Source organism: Centroberyx affinis, unplaced genomic scaffold, assembly GCF_046629955.1.
Source record: "Centroberyx affinis isolate AG114_WGS23_722 - 3 ecotype Tasmania unplaced genomic scaffold, CSIRO-AGI_Caff_v1 ptg001949l_1, whole genome shotgun sequence".
Lineage (NCBI taxonomy): Eukaryota > Metazoa > Chordata > Actinopteri > Beryciformes > Berycidae > Centroberyx > Centroberyx affinis.
In genome coordinates this window covers 60,085-87,125 of record NW_027280306.1, presented here as the reverse complement: position 1 = coordinate 87,125, position 27,041 = coordinate 60,085, and the positions used below count along the sequence as shown (strand labels likewise).

Sequence of the window (27,041 nt, the reverse complement as noted above, 5' to 3'; positions counted from 1 at the left end):
TGAAGTCTTATTATGTGCCTCCAATCTTTGATTTAGGTGTGGCAGGTTGTCAGCAGTTATTTATGGAGACAGTGGCATTCTTCTGGCTCTTGGGGACGCTTACAGTAAGTGGAGAAAAAATAGTTCCTATCCAAATAGAACACAACTATTGACAGAAAGCTTGTTTTTTTTTTACAATTTATTATATAATTTATTATACTGTGAGCGTTGTGATTTGCAAAACAACGTTTATCATAGTTTTCAAAGACTGTTGCATATGCCCCTAGGTTTCTATTGCAATAGTGGGAGGGGGTGAAGTTATGGTTTCTACTAATAGGGATCATGACGGAAAACATGTTACCCAGGGTTCAAAATACCAAACTATTCCTTTAAGGCAAGCAATTGTAGCTCGGTTACAAATAGTCCAGAACGCTGCAGAAAAATAACTAATTACGACCTCACAGCGATGTCATATCTCCTTGGTCCTGGCTTTATTGCCTTGGCTACCAATCAAATTCAGGATTGATTTTAAAGTTCTTGCAATTACACAACATGGCTCCATCTTATATCAGTGAATTGCTGGTTATTTATAGGCAGACAGAAAGTGGTGAGGCTACCAGGCACCACCGCCGCCTCTTAGAATGGGCCTGTCACATGCATTTCTGCTTGTTTTTTGATACGATCAAACCAAACAAAGGTATGAAATATATATATATATTTATTTTTATTCGCTACCATGGATCAACAGAGGAAAATTGTTGCTATTCCTGCAGTTTTGTTTGTGTGATGTCATCAGCTTATTGGAAATTGTCAATGTACAGTTGATATACTTGGGTTTCAAATTTAACTTGAACTTTTTTTTCACTCAGCCCTCTTATGCCATCATCACAAATTTCAGTTTTCGTACTTGTTGAAACTTCCTTTTAATTTGACAACATATAATAGAGACAGACAAGAGGGAAAAGCCAGAGAAAGGAGTGGACAAAGGAGTGGTCAATATCGGTCTTAACATCATTCAGGTTATAGTTACTTGGCATAATTAAGATGAAATGGCAAGCTAACCTCCCATTATTTATTTACTTATTAATAAGTGGGCATATATTTCATTTCGACAGAGGAAGGACAGAGAAGTAAATGTATTATCAGATGTAACTGATGGTAGACTATGTGCATTCCAGGATCTCCAGAGCAGTACAATTTAAGTTCAACATTTTTTAACTTCATTCAGCATTATGGGCCTATTATGTATGCTGGGGGACAGAGTTTCAATCCTGCCCCTTACACACCACCACACTCACCTCAGGCAATTCCTGTGGTCTTTTGTCTGAGAAATTAATTAAAAATAATTGTTAGCCCTACTGAGAATGTGGCAGGAGTCCAAGGTGAACTGGGACAGAGATTGATGTGGGTTGTCAGGTCCTGTCCCTAGATTCACTCGGTGAGACAATGATTCTTCACTTGATTGAAATTCCAAACAGAGGCGTATATTTCTCACTGTGCTTACAGCTGCCAAGACAGCTATAGCTGTCATCACGTAACCTCGTATTTGTGTTCCTCTATACATACTTGTGTTCATCCATGTGCACATGCATATTTGTATGTGTGTGTGTGTGTGTGTGTGTGTAGGTGTGTGTCTCTTTTCAAGAGAGAAGTCATCAGACTAGTTCTATTAACAAGGCATAATTGTCCCATGCAATAGCTGCTGTGAGAGAAGGCTGTACAGAGAACAGTACAGAGAACAGGCTGTACTAGAGAAGTTCACAGACATGTAACCACAGAACGCCACTGTAAATACACCTCTGCTTTGACGGCTCCCAATATTTCACCTCTCACACTGTTCCACTCTGCACACATAGCAGCCAACCGGTGCCTGGACACCTGACCGATTGCCCTCTTACGAGAAAGTGCCCTCTGAGGCTAAATAACCAACGTATGCCTGTGTCTGTGGGGCTTGTCGTCGTTTCTCATGCCACACCATAGCATCAACTTAATTGTAGGGAATAGTCTGAGTTTAGAGCAAGTAAGTGCCACCTCTGTGAGGCTTTTTTTTAAAGTTACATTACATATTACATTATGTCATTTAGCATTTTGCCCAAAGCACAATACAATAAGTACATTTTGTCAACAGTGGTCAAATCGACCGTATATCAGTCTTCATAAGCTAAGCCTTCAGTTGGAATAAGTAGAATTTGTAGAATCACAGGATGTTTTTTTTTTTTTTTTAGCTTATTTTATTAAGAGCAGAAGGGGGGAAAAGATTTTTACATGGTAGGTTAATTCAAGTACACAATTATACTGAAGTACACAAGTGTTCTTGCATTCTTTAGGTATTATACAGTTTAATTAAAGACTGTGTATCTACCTATGATACTTTTCCATAGGTCAATGCACTGGAGTAAGGCTAGTTCAAAGAGCCAATCAGCTCCCATTCAGCTTCCATGCAGGGGGAATCACTAACTCTTAAACCCCTAGATTCAGTTTATCACTCCGCCCTAAGATTTATTACCGGTTATTCCACACATCATTGCTTCTTGTACGAAAAGCTTGGGTGGGCATCCCTAACAGTAAGACGTGACAGGCATTGGTTTCTCTTTATTTATAAAGCCCTTAATGGCAACTTGCCATGATATATTACTTCTTTATTAAATTGGTCCTATAGTCACTATCAACTCGTTCAAGTGATTGGCTAATGCTCGAAGTACCGCGTACAAACACTGAATTTGGGAAAACTGCCTTTAGTTTCTATGCTGCGCACACCTGGAACACTTTGCAACATACATTGAAACTGGACACAATTGTACATTTGGGTCAATTTAAAACCATAATTGCAAACTGCACCACTCATGAATGTAACTGTTTTTAACTGTGTTTGGCTGTGTTCTGTTTGTTTATTTTTTTTCTCGTTGGTTGTTTTTTATGTGTATTTCACTCTGTACTCTCTGCATCATTGTAAATGAGGGTATACCCTCAATGATCTCCGAGATCTAAATAAAGGTTGAATGAATGAATGAATGTGTCAGGCAGCAACTGTAACATTTTCCAACAGGGAAGCCAGCCCTAACCGTGCTGTGGATAAATTTGAAATGGAACAGACTTGTCCTTAAGCAGGCCTAGTAATTAATAAAAATACCAAATAATAAAAATTGCACAGAATAATGAGTAATACTATATTGCATATGACTTCATTTAAAAAATAAGTCTAAATCCTCTAAATATTGTTTGTTTACTTACACTTATACATCAGTTCAGGTGACTAGACGATGTACAAAGTTAGTCAGTAATTTTCCACTCCTGTGATAAGTTCTTCTTCAGTACCTTTCCACCAAACTAAAGTTGATAACCAGTTCCATATAAGGAGTGTGATGTTCTGGTAACCTTCAACATTCCACTATGTGCACACACACACACGCACACACACACACACACACACTTCCCATTAACTTCAGTTCAGCCTACTCAGACAGACTAGTTGTATCTCTGTATGCTGTCTGTTGTTCTCTCTCTACATACATATATATAGATAACAGTAGGCCTACATATATACAGTATATTGGCAGCTGAAAATGTGGATGTTGAAATCACCATATTATAGTTTAATCGACAGCCATCTCAAGGCTCCTCTTTCTTTCTTTTTTTCACTCTTTGGCAGCTGCTTTTCCATATCATTAAACAAGTAATGTATGTTGATTTGTTAAGTCTTGGCACTGGAGACTGGGTGGGGGTTTCTTTGCATGGCTGTGGGGTAGAAGGGGGCGGGGTTCGGTGGGTTTGTGGGGATCCTGGAGAAAATAGGATGGGATTGGGAGGGGGGTTACTGTCTGTCAGTCTAATTTTGTTTTTGTCTCTTCTGTGTACAAACATCTGACCACAAAAAATACTTGTCATTTTTCGTGTAAATTGTATCTCCTTTTTCTGTATTTGATCCTTTTTCTGTATTATTTCCTTTTTCTGAATTTTAATATTTTGTTACTTTTACTGTGCTTTTTTTGTAAAGCACTTTGTTAAATCTACTTCTACATTCATTCATTCATTCATTCATTCATTCATTCATTCTAGAAGTAAGAGTTAGCACTCCAGGGATTACTGTGGATTTTAAAACATTGCTCTCCATTGGTCAGCACTGGGCAATGCTGCTAAATAGAAATGTCTTTCAATAATGACAATAATAATTTCCAAAAGAAATAGCCACTAAAAGTCTTTATTTCAAAAATGGTTGATGACCTACGGAGCCCGGGAGTGGCCATTGGGAGAGAAAATATATTGTTATTATTGAGTCCATGATTTACTGTAACGTGAGATAACGAGATACAATTCGTTCCCTCGATTTCGTTAAACTGTGCAGTTTAGGAAAAAATGCAATTTTAAAGGAATATTTTAGGTATTGCAGATAGGCCTAGTAAGGATTTGGTATGTTAATATCCATTGTCTGTTTACACTGAATAGGCAAATCCCCCAAATATTGCAACATATTTAGCCACTTAACCTTCAGGCCATGTAAACACAATCAGGTGCTGCAACACACCCAGGACAGGCCACATTTAAACATAATCACCAATATGTGCACTGACTCTTTATAAGCTGTGAAGAGCGCATGTATTATATATCGAGAGCATGATATCACTATTTCGAGGGAAGGTTTTGGCACATTTGTGTAAAGAGGAAATCGAGGGAACGAATTGTATCTCGTGCACACGAAGAAATAAAACGAGAGCTCAAATTGCATATCGTGCACGTTACAGTAAATCGTGGCCACGACATAAATTATTTTCCTCCCGATGGCCACTCCCGGGCTCCGTAATGACCTGCATTTTAACAAAATAATATATATATATATAAAAAACGAATATAGTACATGTAACACTACTGCAGTATAAATGTAGATAGGCAAAATGTTAGATGTAAAAAATATTCTTTGGAGTGATCATTGCTAAATACATATACAAGGTCAGCATTAGGGAGACAGTAGACTTGACACAAAGATAAATATTACAAATTCTTCTTTTCATATTTCTCTAATTCTCTCATTGAGATTTCCTACACCAATACACATATAGCTTTCCATTTATGTTAAACTCATAAAAGTGATTTTATATGCTTCTTTCTGCCCAGCACATTGTACCTTTAATTTCATGAGTTGTTTTTACTGTAAGTAAGTAACTTTATTTATATAGCACCTTTCGAGTGCAGAGACGTCACAAAGTGCTTCACAGAGGAAATAAAGCATAAACATCCATACAGACCTAAAACATGATAAAAACAGAAAAAAAACATAATAAAAACAAAAGTAAATAGAAAATTACACAAAGGCAAGTCTAAACAAATGGGTCTAGAGCTGCTTTTTAAAGGTGAAAACTGAATTTCAATCAGGACAATGAATGGTATTATATTATTTCACAGCTCTCATCCATGAGTTCAACCAGGAGGTGCCAACAGGCTCCTTCTCAGCCCTTCAGGTTCTCTCTCTCTTCCTGAATGATGCTTTCAATTTCATCTCCCAGGCTGGAGAAACATGGCCGCTCCTCATAGCTGAATGTCCAGCAGTGCCTCATCAAGCTGTACACCTGGTGTTACAAAGAAAAAAAATACAATGTGATTATACTAGGAGTGATAAAGTATAGAACATTTGATATTCGTGTCATACAGCATGTCAGTGAAATGAGAATGATGTGAATTGCAGTGTCTAATTAAAGAGCTGCATGCCAAACTGAGATATCCTCCATTTAATTGAATTTTGTGACACCTACACTTAAAAAATGACTTATTGTATGAAAGCAACACTCACAAAGGATCGTAGTTGAATTTTTTTTTTTGTGACATTTTAGATTATCTCCTGTACATTAAGGGCTGACTATATTAAAGGGTTATGAGAAAATTAGAGGCTAGATATCATTACGGTTGGAACTGTACCGTGTATTAATACGGGTGCTGTCTTTAAGTGTTCTAAATGACTGTCTTTCTGTTATTGTTGTGTTGCTTTTGTTTTGTTTCATTTTTGAATGTAAGATACACGTCATGCGTGTGTGTAATGTTTGAAAATAAAATTACTTAACAAAAAAATACTTAACAAAAAAACAATTTCCACATTGATTTTGAGATGTTAGTATGAAAATTTAACAAATGAGACCATCACCGAAACGATTGGCAGCTTCTTTTGGCCTCTGCAGTACATTTTACATTGTGCGCCACCAGTTACCTTTTGGCGGGAAATCTGCTGGATTGCTTTACAGCACAAAACAGGAAGAGGTTCTGTTCTTCCAGAGCAAACAGAGGTAAAGCTTTCAGAGTTTCTGGCAGCAGATGGTGGAAGGAGTGAGACGCAGATGGAAAAATCACTTCCAACATGTTGATCCTCTTCAGTAAAGCCAAAGAGAAATGCTTTGACGAAAAGGAACATAGATCGTCTTTGTGACAGGAAGCACCGGGGCTTATGGGAAATGTGGTCTTAATTTTGAGAAACACTAACACTAACAATCCCCAGAGGCTACAAATCGTCTCAACCACAGTCTCATTTGCTTACAGTAAGGTATCATAATTAATTTGATAATCATTTATTCATGTTTAAAAATGCTACACGTTGCCTTGTTTCATGTTTTTTATGCTGTTTTTGCCTCTTTTATTTTGCTTTTATTCTGTTTTTGCCTTTTATTGTTCGATCTTATTGTTGCTACCTTACTTTTTCTCTTTTAGTAGTTAATGTTGTCTTTGGATTTTCTTTTATTTTGACTGTAACACACTTTGTAACCGTGCTTATTGTCATTATTATTATCATTGTTATTTTCCAAAATCAATATAGAGCCTTTTGGAAAAAATCATCTCCTTCTACTACTGCACCATGTGGAGTGAACATACCCTGGGTGGGCAGTTTGGAGGGGCAGGTAGCCTCCAGTTCTCCTTTAGAATAGTTGCCAGATGCATTGAAATGGACGAACCCTGTATGTCGTTTCCAATCTCCTGCATGTACAGCTTTAACAGTGAAAGGGAAGAAACATGTTATAAAGAGACAGGGGGAAACTGCTACTGTATTGCAATTTGATGAGAAAATAACAAATGTTCTAATCACTTCATAATTATTATAAGAATATTGCCTATGCATGTATGTATGAATGTATCTTAACCACTTACTCGTTTTGGGTTGCGGTTCTTCTCGCAGTAGGAGAAGAGCTCGTGAAGAACCACTCCAAAACTCCAGACATCTGACTTGTGGGAGAACCTGGACTCGGTGATGGACTCTGGAGCGTACCTGAATTAGATGAGCAGGATTCGGCCATTAGAACAGACTAGAGAACAATCATTAGTGACTGACGAGCTAGGAAACACATTGTAAGTGTCATAAAGGTTAATGGTGCTGTTGCCACTGTTCCATGTGTGTGAAAGTAGTTGTGTTACAATGTTAGTTGTCAGTTTTCGTCTCCACCAAGTGTGACCAAGACAAATTCCTGTGCACTTATTGTACTTGGTGAATAAAGTGATTTTGATTCTTTTGAAAGAGTATTAATTAATCTATTACTTCTATCAACATCTATTGGTGACCAGTGGGAATTACAACAACATTCCCCTTGAGTTACGGTGGCCTGTAATTGACACAAAGTCACATTTCCACACAAGTCAACAAAGATGTAGACATCAGGAGTGCATCTTGCCCAGAAGTTATTGTGATCGTTTGTCATTTCCTACACTATTCAGGCTAACGGAAAAGTTCATGACGGCCGTCCTCCACGGCGCACGATGGCCACCTTCCCCCACTACCCACATCCCGCCTCACTCCACCTTCCTTCACCCTCATCGTGCCTGAACATGTCTACCCCACTTCCACAGCTGACCACTCTCCCCACTCCTGCAGGGTGATATTATTTGTCTTGTTTGCACAGTAAACCACCCTGGAAAGGACATTTTCCAACTACTTTGACGTGTGCATGTGTAGACTGGCTGGCGTTTCCCCACACCACAGGTTCTATATGATAACACACGCTAACACAGACAGGAGTACACAAGGGCAGGTAAAACTCTAACGAAAACTGAAACAATTCTAACATGAACAACAGAACAGAACAACAATGAAATGGGGGAAGAATGGGGAACATGCCAAACGGCATTATGGGCGCAACGTGCGCTCTGTCTCTGTCATCCCCCAGTGCCATTATAATACTGCTTTGTCATTTGCTTTTTAGACTTGAGAACGGGGCTTTTTAGCCTTTGTAGCTGAAATGTAGCACTGTTGCACCTGGCCAAGTAATCCTGGAGTCATTGGTATATATTGTGATATATTATGGTCATTTTGTGCTATGGTGCAGTAAAAATGTTACATACAGTATTTTAGAGCTTTAATTTGTGCTCCGTACATACTGGTTTGTCAAGCAACCAAGTAGGAGTTTCCTGTGTATGTTTGGTGTTAAAAATTGGATAAAAGAGGACTTGAGTTTTAAAACATGAAGAAAGCTACCAGAAGATGGGGCTCTCTCCAGGCTGCGTGACTCGGTAGTACTCCTTGTCAGAAGGAATAATCTTGGTCAGCCCAAAATCAGCGATTTTCACCAGCGACTCACTGGCCACGAGGATATTCCTGGCTGCGAGGTCTCGGTGCACGTACCGCATGCTCTGCAGGTACTCCAGTCCCTGGGGAAAAATAAAAAAAATAAATCTTTCTACCTTTCCTCTATGGGTCTTATTTCTTTAACTTGCACTTCTGTATGACATCCATTGTCACAGCGCTGTGCAATGGGTAGACTTTTGCTACCATCCTACAGATGGTGAAAATAAAGCAGATTTATAGATCCACAAGATATGAAGAAGGCTCCTTTTCGCTTAAAGCTATCTTCTTTCAGACAATATTTGTTATCTGAACTTTGTATAACACAGTAAAACAAAACATACTATTTGTCCCATCTACTGTAGCTTTGACCCTTGCACTCCTTACTACTGGCTGCTTGTAATGTTGGTCATCTATGAAATTAGGCTTATTCTACTGTTGCACCTATTGTACGCTGTTAGCTAAATGCCTAATTTGTAAATGCAAAAGAACACATTTCACACTTATTTCAGAGCATGGTCTAGAAGCTTCAAATTTCATTCAACCCAATCTTCTATCAATTCTATTTCAAAACACTATACTGTATATCCATTTAAGGGAAATATCCTTACTAGAAGTCATTCAATATCTCTAACATATAGAAGATCCAGACTCAAAGTGTCATCATTGTATTATCCAATACTTCAAATGCCGAACCTACCATTTTGTTTGTGCTGTTACTGTTTTTTCAAATGATGGATATCTCATTTTGGACTGAAACTCGTCAAATAATGAAAAGCTCATGTCTGATTCCTACCTTACAGATTTGAGAAGCAAAGAGTAGCATCCGCCGGGTGTTGACGATAAGTCGGTTGTTCTCTAGGTAGACGATGAGGCTGCCGAAGGGCAGGTACTCCATCACCAAGCTCATACTGAGGCGACCTGCCCGACGTACAGATAGGCAAACAAGTTTAAAATAAGCAAAGGGAACCCCAGTCAGGACAGCATAGTCTCTCAAACCCTAAAAAATCATCTCTTCAAGAAACACTTAACATGCCCTTCCACCCCTAAATCCCCCATATTTTCGTCATCTACTTACACTGAATATGCTCCTCTTTTGGTTATTTAAAAAAAACATCAACTTTTTCCTCCTGGCTGCTATTTCTTTAACCAGCACTCATCTATCATACATGAACAATCAAGCTAACAAATATTAGGTTTTGCTATTATGTAACCAAAAGACGTGTGTGGACATATTGAATAATAGGGGCCCAAGAATTGAACCTTGCGGAACACCACACCATTTTTACCAGGAGACCCAGAGAAATTAGTAGAGGAAGATATATAGAATCTATATATCAATCCAAGATCAACTCTAGATTTAGTTGTCTACCCATTTTGTTGGATTATACTGGGATATCATGTGCAGTGTTTGCAGAGAGTGTATTTTTTACCCATGCTGTAGCAGATCCCTTTGTATTTGACGATGTAGTCGCAGTGCAGAACGCTGAGGGTGTGGATCTCTTTCTGGAAGTCCTCCAGCGTTGACTGCTTGTTGGGCTGCAGCTTCTTCACAGCAATTAGCTCACCGGTGTTATCGCCCAGCGGGTCGTAGCGACAAAGCTCAACACTGCCAAAGTTCCCCTGGAAAAATGAATCAAATTAAAATGCAGGGATTTTTTGCCAAGAATACTTATATACAGTATATCATCCAGAATAAGATCTGCTCCATGGAAAATTAATGGGAAACTGATATTGTGGACACAGACAAAGTTCGTTTTTAGTTTTCATATCCAAAAGAGCTTTATTTAATGGTAGTGGCATCAGTTCTTAACTAGAAAAAAAAAATCTGATTATACCCAGAAAATCCACCAGTTCATTGTCTTTTTTATTCTTAAAATGAGAAGCAAAACAGTTTTAATATCAGTATTGTAAGGAAAGTAGGGTCAACATCCAAAGTCTTATTATCAGTGATGAAGTGGAGGGTAAACCTACCTACACTTAGTTTACCCACCCTTTAATTGTGGAGTCTACCCATCTTTTTAGACTAGTATGAACCGTTATGATGCAAATATATTCACATTTATATCATAGTAAGTAATATCAAACTAATGTAAGTCATATGAAGAGAGAGTCTTTTAAGAGGAAAAAACATAAATTACTGCTTTGCTTTTCTGAAAATATAAATGATTTTGTTTACATTGATGGTTGTTTGTGTCTAGATGTTCACCGACTGAACTTCATAACGTTGTATTTGCCATGACATCATTGCTTATTATTCCCCTTTAAGCAGAGATGGCTTACTATCTTATTAGGTTTTATCAGGGACAATGTTTAGACCAATACTGTCCTCTGGTGCACCATGCTTACCTTTCCCAGTGGGGAGATGTAGCGTAGGTGTCTCTCCTCAAACACCGTCTGGTCCTGGTGGGCGGGGCTAAGGGCTCTCCAGAAACTACCCCTCTGGGCGACGGGCTCGATGGCATGCAGTATCACATAGTCTGCCGTGAAAACAGAAAAGCTTTAAGTTTTCTGGTGTAGGAGAAGAGCCTGATTCCAAAACACTATCTCCCATGTGTCCATTTTGAAAAGTTTCTCTCAACCAAGGACTTGAGGACCAAACCAAAAGACACAGTAGCATAATTTATTTAAATTTTGTGCTATCAATCACAACACTTTTTGCAAATGGTGGATATCTGATTTGTTCAAATCCTGAATAATTCCCTCAAATCCTAACCAAGTCTTCCAAAATCTTTTTTGTTGATTTGTTAATGAGAATACAATGTACATTTGAACTATACTTGCTGTAAATTCACATACTCGCTTCCTCAGTTTTGACATATCTCCTTCATTTTTATATTTCATAATATATTAATGTTATTTTCATAATGGCTCCACTATTTCATATACTGATACCTTTCTATTCTATATAGAGCACATAACTGACACCAGCATACGTTTCTAGAACCCCAATTTTTTTTACATTTTTGATTGCTCATTTTTTACTTTTTGATATTTTTCCCTGCTGAATCCTATTACATTTGCTGCTGCAACAAGCTAATTTCCCCAAAGGAATCAGAAAAGTTTAATATCTCTAAATAATAACTATCATTTGAGCTTTTTTTTTATGTTTTTAATTGAACTGAATTGAGTTAAATTGAACTGAACATACATTTGTGGTTTTTAGCAGAGGCAACATGTATTGCAAATTTCTGTGCCCAAATTCATGATCAGGTGAGCAGAAATTCACATTTTTACCTGAAGTGATGAGACTGTTGAGCTGACGGATGATGCTGCGACAGGACGGTCTGAAGGCCGCCTGGTAGTGCATACACTGACCGATCAGATCAGCCAGCTCCGTCCACTGGGAGGGAGGCAGCTGCTGGCAGCTCTCATAGAACTGCCGCTTCTACACACACACACACACACACACACACACACACACAAACAAACACACACACCACATTTTCATTTTTATCATTAACTGCACCAGGGCTTTATTCTAACTTTTATTTTTCTCTCATTTGTCAATAAAAATAAAAAAATAAATAAAAAATCAGATGTCATGGCAGCAGGGTGACCTAGTGGACCACAAGGTCCCAGGTTTGATCCTGACAACAACCAAAATGCAGACGCATTTTGGTTGTCTGTGTGAAAGTTGCCATGAGCAAGATACTGAATCTGTGCTCATTGTTAGGGGGTGTTCCTCCTACAATTTGTTTTCTTTGGTCTGAATCACAGTGCGTGATCTCTAAAGAATGTCAGCTAAGGGCCTAGAAGGGGCCTAGAATGTAAAGAGAGATTTGTTACCGTATCTCACGCTGTGGGTGAAGTGTGAGTGATTTTGTGTACAGTCTCTCTGAGTGTTGTTGGTAATAAGAGGTTTACCCGGTCCAGGTCCCAGCCCTGCAGCGGAGCGTCTCCACTGTTGAAGATCTCCCACACAGTGGCGCCAAAGCTCCACTTATCACACTCCAGAGTCAGGCTGTCCGGGGCCTCCAGCACCTCCGGGGCCACCCAGGGTATTCTGTCCAGCACCACTGAAAACACACACACACACACACACACACACACAAACAAACACACACACACACACGCACTTACACAAGGATTCACCACAATGGAAATAGGTGTTTTAAGGAACACTTTCTTGGGCTATCCTCTGGGGATAAATGTACATGAACTGTTTTTTTTATCATGTATTTTTCTGTTTTCAAGATCAAAACAAATCAAATCAAAGTATGCAGGTAAGTGCACACACTCACACAAGCACACACACACACACACACACACACACAGGAATGGACATATATGCACAAGCAGAAACATTCACATTAATTTGACTGAGACTCAACTAATTCGAATTTTCAATTTCAATTTTTTGGAAGTGTATGATGGCTGCAGGAGAAGAGAGTGGAGGAGGCAGAGATGTAGTCAAGAAAAAAAGTTGGGTACTACCTATCACTAAAAAATAATGGATATTTGCACAATCTCAAGAGTGAGTTTACAAAATAAAATAGAAATTATCTAGAACACAATTGGTATGTTTTGCGCAGTAATTGTTTAAATAATTCCGAAATAGAGATATGATGCAAGATTCTGTTGTTTTCAGATTAAATGCATTTAAGTTTGGCATTAAGTCAGTGCAGACCATTAACATTTCAGTTCAATTTCTAATGATTAAAAAGTAAAGCTGAGAAAGTGAAGTGGTCAGCTGTCTGAAGACTGTTGTTACCGACAAGAAACACCATCATGTTCGCCAGCTGAGCCCAGCTTGAGATGGTCTGCAGTATAAACTAACAAGTAACACAATCATTAGCTGGCCACCAGCAGCAGGGAAAGCTAATTTGGATGTAAAAACTAAAATCTGATATTCTCTCTTCCCACAGAACCAGTTCCCCATTCATGTTTATGGATATTTATGTTTATTTACTTATCTATGTATGTAGTCCCTACTCTGTTTCCCTCTCAGACTATCTCTGTCTCAGTAAAGAAACAATCTACCCAATCTGCTTTAAAAAGAAGAAATAGAGGGCATGCAGGTGACATAACACACCCTCTGGCAGCCATATTGGAGGTCAGCTCTTGGGCAACAGTGGCTGTGAACAGCTGGCTTCTTTTACATGTGACCAGAGTGTTTTGGAATAGAGACTAGGGCTAAAGACAAGACAGTTTACTGTGTCACAGTAACCTTCATTTGGAAACAAATCCACCTTATCACACTATTCACTTTTATGTATAATATTACTGAAAGGATCTGCAGCCACACCACAACAAGCTTTTTCAGCTAGCTCTCCTTTTCTAGCTGGTTGTTTTCTATATAATTTGTGCACAGCCAATTCTCCAATAGACCTCCATGATGGCACCAGACATGACTGCTGGGAGATTTGCATGTTTGTAATACAATTGCAAAACCTCTATAGGAAACCCTCCTTACCATCCTTGCCCAGCATTGCCACATTGATGCCCGGGTCGCTCAGCTTGACGAAAGGAGAGCTTCCCTGCGACAGGTCGCCTTCTCTGGCCAGCAGCAGGTTTTTGGTACAGATATTTCCATGGACGATGTTCTTCTCCTCCTGATGTGGCAAAGACAAATCATTTGACTAACGATAGTCTACTGTAGCAGTCAGTCTTTAAACTTTTTCTGACCGAGGCCCAAACTGAGTTTGGTGTGTTATCCAGGGCAAGAAACTGACGTTTTCATGCACAGTTATTTCTAAAACAGCCACTTTCACAGTTTAACCAACCAATTTGATATTTAGATTCGAAAATATGTATACAAGTCCCATGTCCTTTCTCATTTGCAAACACTGCAGATATCCTGATATAATTTGAATAATTGTATAATTTCTCACTTAGTCCAACATATATTTAATTTTCTATCATATTTTCATATTTCATGTTTTCATTAAATATATTTCATGGGGGAGGGGGTTATCAGGTAATACCGTACGTCAGGATGTTTATCTTACCAGAAAGTTGAGGGCAGACGCTAGCTGTTTGGCTACGTCAAGTTTCCAGCTCACTGACACGGATCTCCCTCTCTTCAAGTAAAGGTCGAGGGCCCCGTACTTGACAAACTCCTGCACCATGACGTCTGTAAGACACAGTGAGGCTTGTTTTTACAGCTGCTCTTCAAACAAAACACTGAGTCAGCAAAGCTCATCAACAGAAAATGACACGTGCGGCACGAGTGGCTCAGGTCCTGCTCAGGTCACAGAAGGTTGTTCATGTTGGAGGTAATGATCGTTTTACTGAATTTGAAGATCTGGTGGAGAGATTAAATTATTCATTCATTCTTTTGCACAACTATTCATTTGTTTGTTTGTTTGCTAGTTTATTTTACAGGAACGGAACATATTAATGAGTAATACTGTAATTGTGCCAGAGTTAACCAAATATAATCAAATGTTCATCTCATACATAAATTTGCAAGGTTTTAACAAACAGGCCTAAAGATCAGACATCAAAGCCACAGCTACAGATATCACTGTGTTCCCTAATAATGGGATATTTGAGAAAACTGGAATTTGTCTTGAAGACTTACTTTTTACTCCATGAACACTAACACCATAGACATGGAGGAGGTGTTTGTGTGAAATCTGACTCATCAAACTGGCAGCTTCAAAGAATGACTGGAGGGTGAGAAAAGAAAAGTTTACTTTACTTTATATTCATTTTTTATACCGATTCTATGCTTGTAAAGAAAAGCAAATCCTTACAATAAATCAAATATTTAAAATAGGAAAAAAACATGAAAAATCATTACATTTTTCACTGTATTTTTGTCCACAGAAACCCACCTCCCAACAGTTCTTGTGATTGACATCAAGTTCTTTCAGCAGGACTTCTGTCACGTGTCTCTCCCCTTCACGAATGTCTGTCTTGCTTCCTTTGAAGATCCGAGTGAAGGATCCCTGTCCAAGGCTTTCATCCTTCAGGGAGAAATACATACAGAACTCATCATAAACACCATTCTACCTCCTGATGTGTATTTCAATTCCAAATTACCCACAGTTCAAGTACAGTGGAACAGTAGTTGTGGTAGTATTAGCAGTAGTAGTAGTAATAGTAGTAGCAGTAGGGTGGTAAGAACAGGAGGACAAGGAAGAGGAAGAGGAGATATAAAGTTGGAAGATAAGAGTTGGAAAGTAATACTAGTAGGAGTAGTTCTAGCAGTAATCGTAATAGTAGCAGTAATAGTAATTGGCCTTCTAGTAAAAAGAGGAGGAGGAAGAAGAGAGGTTGTAGTGGCTGTAGTCGTAGTTACAGAAATAGTAGTATCAGCTGTACTAGTAGTAACTGTAGTAGAAGTCATCATAGTAGTAGTAGCAGCAGCAGTAATGGTAGTTGTAATAGTTGTTGTAATAGTTGTAATAGTTGTAGGGAAGAGCAGTGATAGTAGTACAGGCCTAGTAGGAGTAGTAGTAGTAATAACCGGAGTAGTATTAACAATAGTGGTAGTAGTACTAGTAGTAGTAGATGATGTAGTAATGATTAGAAGAGGAGTAGCAATAATAGTAGAGGTGGTAGTAGTAAGAGTAGCTTTTTCCATTCTCACCCATTTCAGGTCCTCATATTTGATCATATGGAACTGGATATGATTGAATTTGTTCCTTTCAGGTGTTGGGGATCCTTCAGTTTCTACAGAACTGCTGTTGCGTATAATGATCAGATTTGTGACCTCTGCAGGAACAGGAGGGAGCATGTTCATTGTGAGGAATCATGTAAGACAAAAAGAGGTAGGCAGGCTACAAATAAGAAGACAAATATCTCAACTCATTGTTCAAATGAGAAAAGTGTGAATAGCGTTGAGTTGATATGATTATTATGGGTGCGTGGTAATATTGCCTGAATATGGGTAGGTTTGGACTTTGTGATTATTTCTGTAAATGAGAATGTGCTTTTAGTCAACTTGCCTGTTTAAATATAACAAATACCCAAGTGAGTGTGCTTTACTGTGACTATGGGTTATGACAAGAAAAGGCATACTATTACTATATTTACTATCAATAAAGCGCTTTGAGTACCTAGAAAAGCGCTATATAAAAGTAATCAATTATTATTATTATTATTAAAGCATGGCTAGCCAAGGTTTGATCAGCATTGTTTGAGCATTTCTTTGACTAATCAGATTGCTTGGATAAAACTACCCATTCTATAATAAGGGTTCAATCACACATATACTGTATGTCTTGTAAGATAAATTACAAAGTTACTGCTGTATATTTCTATGGGTTTCATATGACCGTACTATACCTTTGGGTCGTGGTGGACAGCAACGGCCCAACTTGACAGGTATCTCAGCAAGGAGCAGCTTGTTGTGTTGGTAAAATTTTGTGAGCTCTCTCAAGCTGAGAAACGATTTGTGGACACCAGGGAGACTGTAGTGCTCATTCTTAATAATGAGACAGTCCTTATAATCAAGTCCGAGTGTGGTCTGCAGAAATGAAATTGTTACATGTAATTTTCACAGTATTGAAGTGGCTGTTGTTGTAATATTATTGTTCAGAGAGATGAGTACATCATCTGCATAGTGATAAATCTTTTTATGAAAATACTCTATTAGTGGAATGGCCCAAGTGCATAAAAATATCTGCCACCTGACATGACTTCACACAGTCTTCTAGTTAGGAATGTCCAAGTCGCTATGTGTAACTAAAGGTCACAATTTTAGTTTCCACAATCAATTGCTGTGAAATGTTGGCCTATACGCAATATTTAAACATTTCCTTTCATTTAGAATGTTCACTGATGAAAAATGTCAGATATTGATAAGATGCAAAAATCTTCCTCAAATCAAAACTAATAACCGTGATTAATAATTGTGATAAATATCTAGCAAAATAATTGGGATTAGCCATAATGGCACCACTGACATGCCCTTGAGCAAGGCACTTGACCCCCCAGTTGCTCCAGTGGAGCTGCTTAGTGGCCAACAACAGAAGCCTGTGGTTGTACGCGGCAGCTCCCAGGGGTGAATGTGTCCAGCTGTATCAGTGTGAACCTGGGCAGTGATGAAAAAGAGCATCCTACCCTTCCCTTGATAATGGTTAAAAATATTGCAACAATGGGGGAGATATGATATAAGATAAAAGATTAAGCTGTAAAGCTAGGCTGCCATGCAGATGTTTAGCTTCACTTCTAGTTCAAAGGGAGTTCATCAATGTCAAGAATCTTGAAAGTTTCCGATGCCATTGTTTTAAAGATAGATGTTCATTATATCAATTGGATTTGTGGCACATATTGTTATTGAATGCAGCATTTTCAATGTTAGCGAAAACAGGGCGTCACAGACTAAGGATGTCAAATCGGGCAGGAAATATCTTTTTTCCATCAGGTCCATAATACACAAAAATATATATAAGTACATAATAAGTACATAAAAATGCTGTCCAGCCATCAGACATTCTTTACCTGAACACAAACGGTGAGGAAGAAGTTGTCATAGTTCTTCGGACTCTGTCGGAGCAGGAATGTGCCACCTTTAAATCCTGACTTTCTCAGCTTGTTGACTGCAAACTCTGATCTGATCAAACAAGATTTAAAAGAACTTAAGATCTAAAACAGATACATTTGAATGGTTGCAATTGGTTTCAATAGATTTGAAAATGGCTCACGTGATTGGGCCATGACAGTGGTTTTGGATGCCCTCCAGAAGACTTGGTGGGGCAATGTCCTGGCAGAAGTAGTGGCTGGAGTCTGTGGTCAGTCTGAAGTAACCATCAACAAGTGACACAAATGAAAGTGCCTCCTTCAGACTCTGGAACCTGGCTTCCTGTTGTGCAGATAAAGGACAATTAAATGTGTTTTCTTCTGCACCAAAGCAAAACCATAAAATATTCAAAGCTACACCTAAGAGAAAATTCTGATTGGGAATGCTTTGAATGCTAAATATGTCCTTATGTCCTTCACCAAGCATCTGTCGTCTTTGCGGGTCACTGTCACCATCCTGCTGTCCTGGGGAACCTGCTCATGGCACACCCTCTTTATACTGATGTCAATGATTTCTTGGAAATCGCAGAAGGTCTGCCACTCCTAAAAAATAATATTTGTGAAGAGGCTGATTATTCCCTTTATGGCTGAAGATCTTTGACTGGAACATGCATGTCCAACAAAAACTAAAAGACAAAATCCACTGGACTTAAAATGAAGAGTTGAAGGTAGATGAATCCAGGAAAGACGTTTCGCCAGCCTCAGATGAGTGGTAAAACATCTTACTAGCTGGATGACTGAAATTAATCTACACAGACTTAACAACATGCACTTTGAACTATTTGTTCTTACCAGGGCACTATCAGGATGACCATTTCCACTGGTTTGAATTCCAGCTTCCCCAGAGATTCGGATGACGGTGAAAGCCGGCTCCTTGGTTGATTGGGAGGCTGAATGTTTCACTTGAAAGGTCTCGCTTCCAAGAGAAGGCTCGACGCCGGCCAGTTCAATCAGGTACTTGAGTTTCAGGTTGCACTCATCCACCGAGCAGCAGCCAAGCTTCTTTAGGAAACACTTGAGGGTGTTTCGGATTCGATAACGATCCAGGCGGTTTCGCTTTTGGATGTCATGGCGATGTATCTTAGGAAGGCATGATTTGTAGCTGGGAAGAAGGGCATATGATTTGGTGTAATGACTACAAACTGGAATTAATGAAGAATTTTGTTACAAAATTAGATGTCCAATCACTGATAGCACAAAATTTAATCAAATCATGCTACTTCTGAAAGGAAAAGTCAATTTTAAGAAGTTCTTCTTTGTCAAAATGATCACACTTTATAGACTTTCTATATTTTAGTGATACTGAATGATGAACTTAGGGTGTTTGATTTTCTTCTTTTTGACGAAAATGGCTACATGGCAATTTAGTGTACAACTTTTGAAATATTGATATCCTGTGTAAGGAATCCAAACTGTTGTTTACACCCTGAAGCAAAACAGTATTTTATAAACTCATACTATTTTTCCCCTCCAGCAAAAACACATATTATGTTATCCAAATCTATATACCTGACTGTCTTGCAGAGCTCTCTTACACTCTGGTGGCGTTCTTTAGCCATTCTCCATAAGTCCAGCACTGCAAGGCCAAGGCAATCCTCTTGGGCACTCAACGGCGGAGATACACCTGCCTCACCAGCCACAAAGTCATTACGTGACTATGTGCCGAAAGAAATCAAAGTCAAATAACATGGTCATTAATATATGGACAACGCATGCAACTGCATTGTCATATTGCATGACATTGTACAATATTAAAGGTGCTATGTGAGGCATTTTAACATCAATAAATCACATACATTTTTAGACAGATATATACAGATTTTTAGTGTAATCACTATAAACAAAGGAGACCATGGTCGAGACAATTGGTAGCCTCTTTCTCATGCTAATGGGATTATTACTGCTATAGTGCTTCTTAAAATGAAAACTACGTTTCCCATAAACATTGTTGATTCCATGTGATTTTGTGGATGACTTTTATCCAAACAGCCTCTCAGTGCTATGAGACATATTCTCCCCACTGAGCCATGCAGGACCAGAATCACTTCAGGGTTATATTTAACAATACACAGAATTTGATGTAACCATCTCTTGTGTTATTAAACTAGCATACAATTATGTAGCAGAATGAGTCTTTGCATAGTAATGTTTTTTTTTTTTTTATATATATATTTTGCACTTTACCTGAGCAAAGACATAATCAATGACACAGTAGTCAAGCACTGGACTGATTCTGTCTCTCGTCAGACTGTAACGGTAGGATGTTCTTGGCCCTTGCCCGAACCAGTTTCCAAAGAAAAACCTTCACACCGATAAGAAATCCATTAATCATCATGACATGAGATCATTACAAACCACTGATGTCAATGTTGTGAAAAAGCAAATTCACTTCTTGACTCATAAAGGGCATTATGTAATTGTACTTCTGTGGTACTGAACATAATGCCATATAATATAATGCCATAATGTCAGTATGCTAGACTGGGTTTGACTTTTCTCTGCTGAATCTTATCTAATTTTTTTATCTTGCTATAATGTCACTCCATGTTGTAAATCTGTCATACTATTTTTGAGTTCCTCATTGAAATCGGATGGAAGACTCACTATTGATCAGTCTCCATCTGTTGGTTAGTTCTGTCATCCGTCTGTCACACACAATATCTCGCTGATCAAATGTTGATAAAACTTGGGGAAATGATGCATCTCACCACTGCGTTCCAGCAATTTCAAAATGACACTGATCGGCCCAGCGGTGCGCTACAACATTTGTTTCTTCATCTACATATTGCGCAGAATATCGCAGATGTCACTGATAGGATTTTGATGAAATATGGCAAAATGATACATTTCACAACTGTGTCAGCATGCTACATCGTTTGTGTCTTCATCTAGTATCACGTGATATCCCAGGCACAGCTATCTACAGTATATAGTTGTTATTTTTATTATTTTTAATCGATCTGACTGGATCCATATAGAATAAAACAATATTATATATAACACAGTCTGACACTGCAGGTTCTGCAGATTGAACTTGTGACAGCTTCTCCCATCTTCAGTTACCTTCACTAGATACATTTTACAACAATGCCTATCATTTCCACTATATTTTGCACCAGAAATCTTGCCTTTCACACAATAGCAACTTTCTGATATTATGATTAAATTAATCTGATTATTTCTACTGTTAGAAATATAGAAATAATTCTATACCTTCTCTTCCTGTCTAGCAGTCATCCCTATTAATGGTGCAGCCTACATCTGACAAAATCAGAATTAATCCTAAATATCCCTTCTTTAAAGCATGTTGATACAGTGTAATGTACTGTTTTTTCTGTAGAAAATGAAATGTGTGATTCCTCAATTATTTTTCACCCACCTGACTCTGAAGTGGACTTGAATGTTTTCATCGGTGTTGAAGACGTGTGTCGGGGCGTACCAGAACGACAGGTCGCCAGATGCCAAAGCAAACAGACTTTGGTACACTGGTAGGATTCCTGAGAAAAGATCAACATCCCAACATGACTGACCTGGTAGGGCAACCAGCTCCTGTCTTTGAAAAAAAAAAATGAAATCTTTGCCTTGCACTTCCAGGGACATGGAAATGTCCTAACTATTAATGTCCTTCCTATTGTCTGTTTGTAATTTTGGTGATCTAGGAATTTCATTTCATTTCATTGTTGCACTCACTGTTAGTTGCTCTGGATAATCAACTAAATGCCCCAAAATGTAAATGTAATATTAGAAAAGTTTTAGTATTCTAGTATTAAAAAAGATTAAAGTAGATCATAAATTCCAATGAACCAACTTTACTTTACTTTTTCTTTGTGAAATTCTCTAGATGAGTGCAGCTAGGGTTAGATATGATATTGGTCTTTTATTAAATATCAGATATCAGCCAGTCAGTGTCTCCACCTCCGATATGACGGAGCTTCCTCCTGACCACAGCTACAGAAAAACAGACTGGAAACCCTGACATGAATGTTTTTTCTTTGCATATTTTAGTTTTTCATTTAACTGATCAGTAATGGTTTTGGAAAATTCATTATTTTTTTAAAGGCAGTAATGTCTCCCAGAGTTTCTCTACCATTGAATAGGTGTGGTGGGTCACTCTGCCTTAAAGAGCTGCTGACACCAAAAGAATTTCATCAGTCTGGGTTTCATTGGAGAGTTTTAGTGTCCCATGATGGTCTAAAGGCTTTTTCACCCTGACAAGAAGAAAACTCTGGGGGAAACACTGAATAATTGAAATTTCTGGGGGCATAAATATATTGAATATCAGCAGCTTCTACAAAACAAATTGGTATATCAGTATTACCGCATTTTTGGGCTGCTTGGATGCAGACATTCTCAGCAGAGATTTGGCCGGAGGATATGTGTATAGTCGTGTCATCCTTCGTCACAGGGAAGAAGTAGAGGTGGACTTGTAAACCGGGACCAGAACTGGAGCTGGACCGCAGGCTGCCCCCCCGGTCCCTGTTCACCAGAGGGGCCGACTCTTCCTCACTGAGATCCATTGGCACTTCTGAGGACAAAAACAACAGACTTACATCTTAAATTAATCTTGTATAGAGACTTCATATCCTATCTTTCATGAAACAACTGTACAAAATATTATCAAAACAAGTGACACTGCATTGGAAATTTGCTCACTCCATTGCCATATTTTTTTCATTAATTTCAAGAAAAATAAGATAAAATAAGATGCAGTTATGGGATGGATTATACCACTGTTATGTTGCATTATACCACTGTTATGTTGCATTATGTCACTTGGAGTATACCACTGTTATGTTGCATTATGTCACTGTCACATGGAGGGAGAATTCCCATCATGACTCAGAATGACGATTTGAAATGTCAGACATAAACCAATGGGAGTTTCCCGTCAGCAAGGTTTCCAAAAATGTGAGACAAGGCTGTTCAAACTCTACTGTGACTGAATCAGGAGCAGAGGATATTATATAATATATAATATTATCTTACATTAACATAATAGGTTTTCAGATAGCTTACAAGTACATTTTCACTTACTCAAGCTGTAGTAGTAGTAGCTGTAGTAGTAGTAGCAGCTGTAGTAGTAGAAGTAGCTGTACTAGTAGCAGTAGCTGTAGTAGTAGCAGTAGTAGCAGTAGAAGTATTAGTATAAAGTCTCCCAACAACATGAGAGAGAAAGAAAGAGAGACACAGAGACAGAGAGAGAGAGGTAGTGGAGCCAGTGTAAGCAGCTGATCAGCAGGAAGAAAATATTTAGGAAGGCTTATGTGTAAAAGCATGAAGGTATAGGGAGTACAAATGTTGAGTATAAGGTATATTTTGAGTAGAATAAAACTGAAAGTAAGGAAGTGACAAGTATGAAAATATGTAAAGGACATGTTAAAATGGAGAAGAGTGAAAAAAGGAGAAGTGGAGAAGAGCTGCCTGTGTGACTTCAGCAGTGGAACAGAAAGTAGTGTGACAGAGTGGAGCCCTAGTGTCGAATAAACGTTAATAACTCAAAAACTATACATCATATTGCTTATATATTTACAATGTGAGTGAGAGCAGTAGCTGAAGAGTTTAATATATAACATATGTATGTAATGTTAAAGTTGTGGAAGTGATTGAAGTTTAAAAGCAAAAACCTGTTCAAAATAGACACGGTATAGCACTGGTGTCGAACAAACATTCATATCTCAAAAAGTACAAATCCCATCACTTAGCTATTTTCACTGTGAGAGACAGAATACGTATGTGAAGAGTTTGATATATATGTATGTAGTGTGAAAATTGTGGGAAGTACTACAGTTTAAATACTGCAAGTGTAAAAAGAAAAAGCCGTTTAAAGTAGGGAAAATTACTGTAAAGCAGTAGTGTTGAACAACTCAACAACTCAAAAACTACAAGTGCTATTACTTAGATATTTACACTGTGAGTGACAGAAGAAATAGCCAAAGAGTTTGATGTAAAATATATGTATGTAGTGTGAAAATTGTGGGAATAGTGACAGTTTAAAAATATGTCAAAGACAAGGCTGTTCAAAGGAGAGAAAATTACTGTAAAACACAGTTTGTTGAACAAACGTCCCTAACTCAAAAGGTATAAAAGCTATGACTTAGAGTTGTGGGAGGCATGACAGTTTAAGAAAATGTAATATTTAGTGAAAATTACAGCCTCTACAGTCTGTAGAGTCTGCGAGAGTGAGTAATGACATCACATGCTCTAGCGTAGCTCCATAGAGTCTCATTATAAATGTTGAAAAAAGTATAAAACATAAACTGTGACTACTCAAAAACTACAGAAGATATCAAAAAGCTGAATTAAAGTGATAAACTACTAAAAGTGGTGACCCGTTTAAAGTTTGAATGGAGTTTCTTGCTTAAAGTATGAAGGAGTAGAGTTCAAAGAGGGCATGGTTTGAACATTCCGCCCATAGACTTCCATTATAAAAAAAAGTTTTATAATGAAAAAAGTAGAATATCTTAAAAAGTAAATCAGATCACTGAGAAAATTAATAGCAATCGATTCCTAATGAAGCTGAACAGTTGAAAGTTTGAACGGAGTCTCTAAGTGAGTAAGTATGGGGGAGTTGAAAAGTGCCAAAAAACGTACTGAATAAGAATATTATACCTGTGATTGCTGTTGACTCAGCAATCACACAATAAAAACATATGAAATAATTTTGTTTACTGTGATAGCATAAATCTATCATAAATACAATATGACGAAGCTTGTTAACATTCTTTGAAAGCATCCAGTCTTGTCATTATTTGACATATCAAATTTAAACACAGATGAATAGTAGTTATAGACAGAATTAAACCATAAACCATGCCTATATATCATCTATTGTGACTCTTTTTGACAGAATTTGGTAAATAAAGTATAAACACAACTGAATAATGGGAATACATATAGCTATAAATGATATATCTAATCTAATGTGACAATTTCTTACATTCTTTAAGATGTAACAAATGTGTTATCTATTGCACTGGACGTACCTTTACTTTTGTGTGGCAGAAGTCCTCATCTTGATCATTTATTCCTATAAACCAGGTCTTTGTTCTGTAACTTTTGCGTTCATGCTTTGTGTGAGCAGGAAGTGAGGGCGCTGATTTCCTGGTGATCGCATCACCACTAACTCACTTCCTTTAGTGAGTATAGTTAGTATCACTCTGTGAAACTCACTCTGTGAAACTCACTCAACTCACTCACACTTATATCAACACTGAGAAAAAATAACTACTAAATACACTACCAGTCAAAAGTTTGGACACATGCATTCTTCTTCTTTATTGTTACTATTTTACACAGTTTAGAATAATAGTAAAGACATCAAAACTATGAAATAACACAAATGGAATTATGCAGTGACCAAAAAAGTGTTAAACAAATCAAAACTCTCATATTTTAGATTATTTAAAGTAGCCTTCCTTTGCCTTGATGGAAAGGCAAAGGCTTTGGAAAGAAATTCATACATAGGATCAAGTTCACTCTTTATATTTCTCTAAGAAACAAATTTCAAGCATTTTAGCATAAGGCTTTAGATCAAAATGGCTTTAAGAGAATGAAAAACATAGAAGAACATAGTAGTGTATGTCACCCTAAAGATGATACAAATCCATCATGAGAAAAATGATGTCACCTGAAATTTACAATTCTTAAAAGGCCTCTTGAGGGGGAATTGGGGGAAAGGGGACAAAAAAAACCAACAGAAAACAGGGAGAAAAGGCAAGTAGTCTAGCAGTTCACAGAAGGCAACAGAAAACACATTAAAGACAGTAATGTTCAGTAATATTGAAGAAGAGACAGTAGGACAGGCTCAAGCTGGACGAACACACATAAGGACTTGGAGACAGAAATCCGCATAACAAATAACAAGGACACCAATAAAAGCAATTGATGGGGACTCGAGTTTGCGACTTGGACTCGAGTCCAAGTCTTAAGTCGCACACACAGTGACTTGAGACTCGTCCTCAAAAGACTTCAGACTCGACTCGGACTCGAGATTTGGGACTCATGAACAATCTTTATTTTTTTATTATCATTATTTATTTATTTATTTTTTTGGTGCATTAACATTAAGGAAATGTCTGACGATCTGAATGTCAATCTGGTGCGCGTGGCCACAGATGACTGCAAAGGCTCAATTATGCTCAACGTTAAAAACGGATACGGATGCGGACGGAGCCTTCTGTCCGTACTCTGCATTCATTTCGTCCGTATTTGTGCACGTTTTCTGAAAGCTTACGGATACGGATGAAACTGAGCAGTACCGCCGCAGTACCACCGGAAATCGTGGGGGGGGCAGTGTAGTCAATAGTTCAAGCGAGACCAGCGAGACGCGACGAAGACATGAACAACAAACATGGCGACGGTGGACAGAAACTTTTGACTCTCTACTGCCCTCTAGTGGATGTATTGCTTATCATCCATGCCAACGTAAAGGATTTATTTTTGGACGTAAAGGGAGCATAAATGAGCCTTAAGCTGCAGCAACTACACCATGGCGAGCACACCTGCAGCTGCTGTGCCATTTGTCATAACCTTTGGCTAAAATAACTTCACACAAGGCCCAAACAAAAGAATCGCTAAATGCAGCGTCTGCGGTATCAAAATAAAGGACAGAACTTTATCAGGCACCTGAAAACGCACCCGGATAGGTCAGTCACTTGGTAATGTGAAACTTAACGTTAGCGCCTATGGACGGTTAGCAAACATGTTTAGCTCAGCATCTGCTATCTAACATTAGCTTGCTACGAGCTTTGTAGCTAAGGGAGGTTAAATTGATTAGATTAGCGTTCGCTTAATATTTTGAGAGTGCTGGCTTTGCTATGACTATAAAAACGGTCGGGTAACTTAATCATCCAGGTTCCTCTGCCTCCATCTGCTGGCTAACGTTAAACCGAGAGAAAGACCACGTTAATTATTAACGTCGGCTACAGGCAGGTTACAGGTTTATTGTTGACCACGTAACGTTACAGGCTTATTAGGTTATCATTACACTGGGTTTGAGAGGCTTATAAGATGTCATTAGTTGGAGACCCAGTGTAATTATACAATACTGTTGTACTGTTAT

General features: G+C 38.2%; 1 protein-coding gene across 1 annotated transcript; it reads right to left on the bottom strand.

Annotated features, from left to right (window-relative positions):
- Positions 1–4,167: 4,167 nt before the first annotated feature.
- On the bottom strand, positions 4,168–25,070 carry jak3 (Janus kinase 3 (a protein tyrosine kinase, leukocyte)). Its single transcript, XM_071530629.1, has 24 exons — positions 24,964–25,070; positions 22,299–22,505; positions 21,360–21,477; positions 20,165–20,282; positions 19,490–19,635; positions 18,773–19,082; positions 18,401–18,523; positions 18,106–18,263; positions 17,903–18,014; positions 16,745–16,925; positions 16,047–16,171; positions 15,289–15,420; positions 15,033–15,120; positions 14,458–14,582; positions 13,923–14,061; positions 12,374–12,525; positions 11,744–11,894; positions 10,856–10,986; positions 9,940–10,129; positions 9,303–9,427; positions 8,420–8,592; positions 7,102–7,219; positions 6,829–6,942; positions 4,168–5,540 (listed from the first exon to the last, which is right to left on the bottom strand). Exons 2-24 carry the CDS (start codon positions 22,495–22,497, stop codon positions 5,421–5,423), a joined length of 3,348 nt encoding a protein of 1,115 aa, XP_071386730.1. The 5' UTR covers positions 22,498–22,505; positions 24,964–25,070; the 3' UTR covers positions 4,168–5,420.
- Positions 25,071–27,041: the final 1,971 nt, after the last annotated feature.